The sequence below is a fragment of the Lycium ferocissimum genome, chromosome 11, assembly GCF_029784015.1.
Source record: "Lycium ferocissimum isolate CSIRO_LF1 chromosome 11, AGI_CSIRO_Lferr_CH_V1, whole genome shotgun sequence".
Lineage (NCBI taxonomy): Eukaryota > Viridiplantae > Streptophyta > Magnoliopsida > Solanales > Solanaceae > Lycium > Lycium ferocissimum.
This window is the reverse complement of record NC_081352.1, coordinates 59,474,992-59,479,341: the sequence shown is the minus strand read 5'-3', so window position 1 is coordinate 59,479,341 and position 4,350 is coordinate 59,474,992. Positions and strand designations below refer to the sequence as shown.

The 4,350-nt window shown below is 38.7% G+C and overlaps 1 protein-coding gene across 2 annotated transcripts; it reads right to left on the bottom strand.

Moving 5' to 3' along the window:
- Window positions 1-2,022: 2,022 nt before the first annotated feature.
- Window positions 2,023-4,008, bottom strand: LOC132037722 (FACT complex subunit SSRP1-like). 2 transcript variants are annotated; one of them, XM_059428318.1, is made up of 3 exons: window positions 3,266-4,007; window positions 2,540-2,950; window positions 2,023-2,183 (listed from the first exon to the last, which is right to left on the bottom strand). In XM_059428318.1, the coding sequence occupies exons 1-3, from the start codon at window positions 3,645-3,647 to the stop codon at window positions 2,176-2,178; spliced, it is 801 nt and encodes a 266-aa protein (XP_059284301.1). In that variant the 5' UTR covers window positions 3,648-4,007; the 3' UTR covers window positions 2,023-2,175. The 2 variants fall into 2 exon arrangements, with proteins under 2 accessions (XP_059284301.1, XP_059284300.1); XM_059428317.1 differs by lacking the exon at window positions 2,023-2,183 and having other exon boundaries at window positions 2,201-2,950; window positions 3,266-4,008.
- Window positions 4,009-4,350: the final 342 nt, after the last annotated feature.

The window sequence follows — 4,350 nt, the reverse complement described above, 5'->3', positions numbered from 1 at the left end:
GAAGAAATTGTGCAAGAATGATAGAAGTATATGTATTAAAGTGCTTAGGAGGTTAGTCACTATTATCCAAATAATTCCTACCCGTCCCTTAGCCTACATTACAACCCTCGAAGTCCTACTTGATTCTAGGTTTGTCTTACTTGTATTAGTGGAGTGGTTACACTACGGGCAAGCCTATGGTACGTCGTACTTTGCATGTGATATTCTTTGTGAGAGTGAGCGACTTTGCTTAAATTCATGATCGCCGAAATGAAATTTTTTGATTCTTGTGAGACAACTTTCTTCTTGTGAGGGCACGTAATTGACAACGGATTGGTGAAGTGTCGAATTCTTGGTTAAGTAGCATGATCGCTTTGTTTGAAGTGGTGTCCTTGAGTCCTAAGTTTTGAAAATAATGTGTTTTTGAGAAGGTTGCTTGTTGATGTTTTAAAACTAAGAATCTTGATCTTTGGCATGGCTTTCATGAGAATTTGCTTGAAGTTTGGATTTTTGAAATAACCTTATTAGCCGAAGCCTGAGCAAACCTGTTTGAATGGCAAGGTAGTCAATTTGTGGCACATTGGTATAGGTAGCTGGTTGCTCGAGGGCGAGCAAGGTCTACGTGGGGGGTGGTGATATTTGGCACAAATATCTAAAGTTTCGTGTCACTTTCCCTCTAAAACTTAGTACTTTACTTGTTTTCTTGAAGACAATATCGTTGTATCCGGGCTTATGTCGTTATGTTTTGTGAATAGGTGCAACGTAACCATTTGGGGGAGAAATGAGCAATTTGGACGACTTTTTTTGGAAGCATTGGCATCTGATCGTGGCGACGTGAGAAACAGGAACAATAGAGAAGAAGTGAAGAACTGAAGAATCCGCTATCCATCCGCATCGCGGAACAAAAGCAGAGGAATTCTATCTCTGATCAAATTGCACAATCAGGCCTTTTTATCTGCATCGCGAGAAGAAAGTGGACAAAACAAGATCCTGACCAAAAGTTTACCATCAAGCTTTTCATCCGCATAGCGGAAGAAAAGCGAAAATCATCCGCGCGATCCATCCGCATCGCGGAAGGAAAGCATGGCGACGGGCAGCATTCCCGTTTCGATCGGGATTAGGTTTACTTATTTTTTTGTTTTGACCCTAGGGTATATATAGACGCTTTATTAGCTGAAAACGGTGTGCTGGGATATTCTAAGACTTGTAAGCCGCCGTTTTACTTTCTCTCTCTGGACTTTATTTTATTTTCATCTTTTTTTACCCCTAGATTATTCATGAATTCTTGTTGTTCATTGAGAATCATGTGTAGCTAAACTTCTTAATTCTAGGATGGTGGCGAAAGACATGATAGTTGGTTTGGCGACAATTTCTATCAATTAAATTTTCATATTTTGGGTTGCTTATTTATTCTTGATCTTAATTGTTTGATTATCTGGCCAATAGTTGAACACTATCTGTGGCTTGTGAATTGAACTAGGGATAGGGAATTTGCATGCGTAATAAGAATAAATAGGGCTTGCTCGATATAATCGTTTCGCTAATGAGGATAGGAATATACCCTTTAGCCTTGCTTAGTTGAATACGGAGAAGTAAATGCGTTCTTGTTACCTCTGGCGACCATAGGGATATAGGCGTTATAGTAGCATCTACAGGCTTGTGAGCAATTCGGAAGATAATCATAAAGTTATAATTAACCTGTCAACTAGTAACCCAGGAAATAAGATAGGTAGAATTGTCAGAAGATCAACTAGATTGTCGAAAGCCATGACCTTGGAACTTTCTCTCATCTGATAAATCTTACAGTCTTTGTCAAAATACTCTCAGTCACAAAAACACCCATCACAAATTATTTACTTTTCAGTTTTAGTTTAGTTACAACAAACACCTTGATTTTTACCTTCTTGAATAGTTTTATTCAAATTTGAATTAGTTTAACAAAGAGAATCTAAGTCTCCGTGGGATCGATATCTGGACTTAAAAGTTCTATATTACTTGTACGACCACGTATACTTGCGTGTGCATTTGGGAGCAACAATTCACCTCCAAGAACTGCTTCTTAAACTCTTCCATGAAAGCGAAGAAAGCACTTAAAGGCCTGTTAGGGTTGTCAAGACCCATGACAAGCATTCTAGACCAGTCTGGTCCTCGAGCTTTCTTCTTCAAACGGATCATTTTATCCGCATTGACATTAAATTAATCTCCTTTCATGATGAAACATTACGGTTGAGAAAATGAACGAGATAGAGAGAAACAAAAAGACATTTCACAGCTTTGTTGTGGCGTGTGAGGTGTGTGTAAATGGGCTGATAGGGAAGAGATGAGAAGGGCTTTGGTGAGGGACTCCAAGGGGATGTCATACTTATATTCAGGATAACATCCATGTCTCTAACTAGACTAAAACAATAACAAATATAGAAAACTTAGTATAGGTAAAACAACAATTAGGACCAATCCAGATTAGTCGGTTTGATCTAACGACAACATTTCTATTCATTGTGCTCTACAGATAAACTGAAAACAATTAGATATATCAAAAGTACAAGGAGATGGATGTTACCTAAATGTGAGTAGCAAGGATTTTCTCCATCTTTGGAGCCATTGGATGGATCAAACTCGGACCTTGGTGTGACAGATTCCCCTTCTTCGGCATATCCAGCAGCCATTCGCCAGTTATAAGAATCCAAGACCTTACCATATTCTACGCTCTTTTTCTTTGCCTCTGCTATATAAGGAGACTTCTCAGCATCTGATATCCGTTTCCACTTGCATCTGCCAGCTTTCTTGACAGCATCAAAAGATTTGATGTTTGGATTCATCTCGAGGCACCGCTTCTTAAACTTATCCATGAAAACAAAGAAAGAACCTAGAGGCCACTTAGGGTTGTCAAGATCACTGACAGACAATTCTAGTTCCGAAACTTTCTTCTTCAAGCAGATCATTTCATCATCTTTGACATTGGATTTAACTTCTGTCAAGATAAGAACCTTTATGATTGAGAAAATGAATGAGAGACATAGGGACAAAAACAAAGTGATATTCCCTAGCTTTGTCGCGGCATGGTGTGGTATGTGCATGCGGATAGAAAGGGAAGTAACGAGTAGAGCATTGGTGAGGGACTCATAGGTTATCTCATCCTCATAGTCAGGATAACATACATGTCTCTAACTAGACTAAAACAATAACAAATATAGCAAACTTAATAAAGGTAACATTATGACTCCTCTATCCACCAGATTAGTTGGTATAATGTAACGACGTCAAATGTATAAAGAAGAAAAGTTACCTAAATGTGAGTAGCTAGGATTTTCCCCATCTTTGGAGCAACTGGATGGATCAGCGCGTTCTTCCTCAGAATCTGATGATTCCTTCGAATTTCTTGAAGGTTCCGTGTCCTCTTCATTTTCCTCTTCTGAGCTACTGCTGAGTTCCTCAAAAGGTTGCCTCCCACGAAGGTTTTTACCACTTTTCTGGGGGTAGGTCACCACAAGGAACGTCGATTTTTCAATGAGTAAGAAGAGCAAGATTTCCCCAGGTCTCAGCTTGTGATACACCACAAACTGTAGCCAGTCTCCTTCACAGATGAAGAAATTGGAATTCTCTCTTATTATCTTTGCTTCCCGCAATATCCCTTCATTCGTTTGCAGTAAGCAGGTCTTCGCCAACATCTTCTTGCGTTCATTGATGAAAGCAGGCGTTATTTGCTAACAAATCAAAGTCTCATGATTAGCAAAACTCAGTTGAAAGTAGTTACGGGAATGGGGTGGGGCAGGGCAGGGCAGAGGAAAAGCTTAACCTGACAAGGCGGGGCAGGGACAATACAACGAAAATTTTCAACAGGGCAGGGCAGAGAGAGTCAGATCCGAATTTAAACTTACATGAGCTATAATTGGATGTGTTACATACGAAAAATAGATGCTTTTGAGAGGATGGAAAGATTTTTTTTTTTTTTAAATTAAAAAAATACTAGGTTTAGTTCGTTTGACGTAGGGTTCGAACTTGTGACCTATGCATCATATCCCTCAACCTTTGCCAAGCTAAGCCCTGAGGGTGAGAGGATAGATATTAAAGTTACAAGTTGTAAATGTTTCTTCTCTATTGTTTTCCTTCCAATTAATCTCACTGATCTTGTTATTTTTTACAATTCATTTCTTTGAATTCTTCGAAACGTTTAAGATAAACATTATACTCTACATCACACCTAGAGGTGGCAAAATGGGTAAAAAATAGGGTTATCCACTCGATCCAACCCATTTTAAATGGGTTGGTTACCCAACTCATTTAATATGGGTCCAATATGAGTCAACCCATATTATTCACGTAAAATATGGGTAAATTAATAGGTAAAATAGATAAAAATCACAACATATT

Coding starts and splice junctions, on each gene's coding strand:
- LOC132037722 (XM_059428317.1), bottom strand. CDS start 3,647: ATGTTGGCGAAGACCTGCTTACTGCAAACGAATGAAGGGATATTGCGG. Junction 2,951..3,265: donor TCCTAGCTACTCACATTTAG/GTAACTTTTCTT, acceptor TTATCTTGACAG/AAGTTAAATCCAATGTCAAA.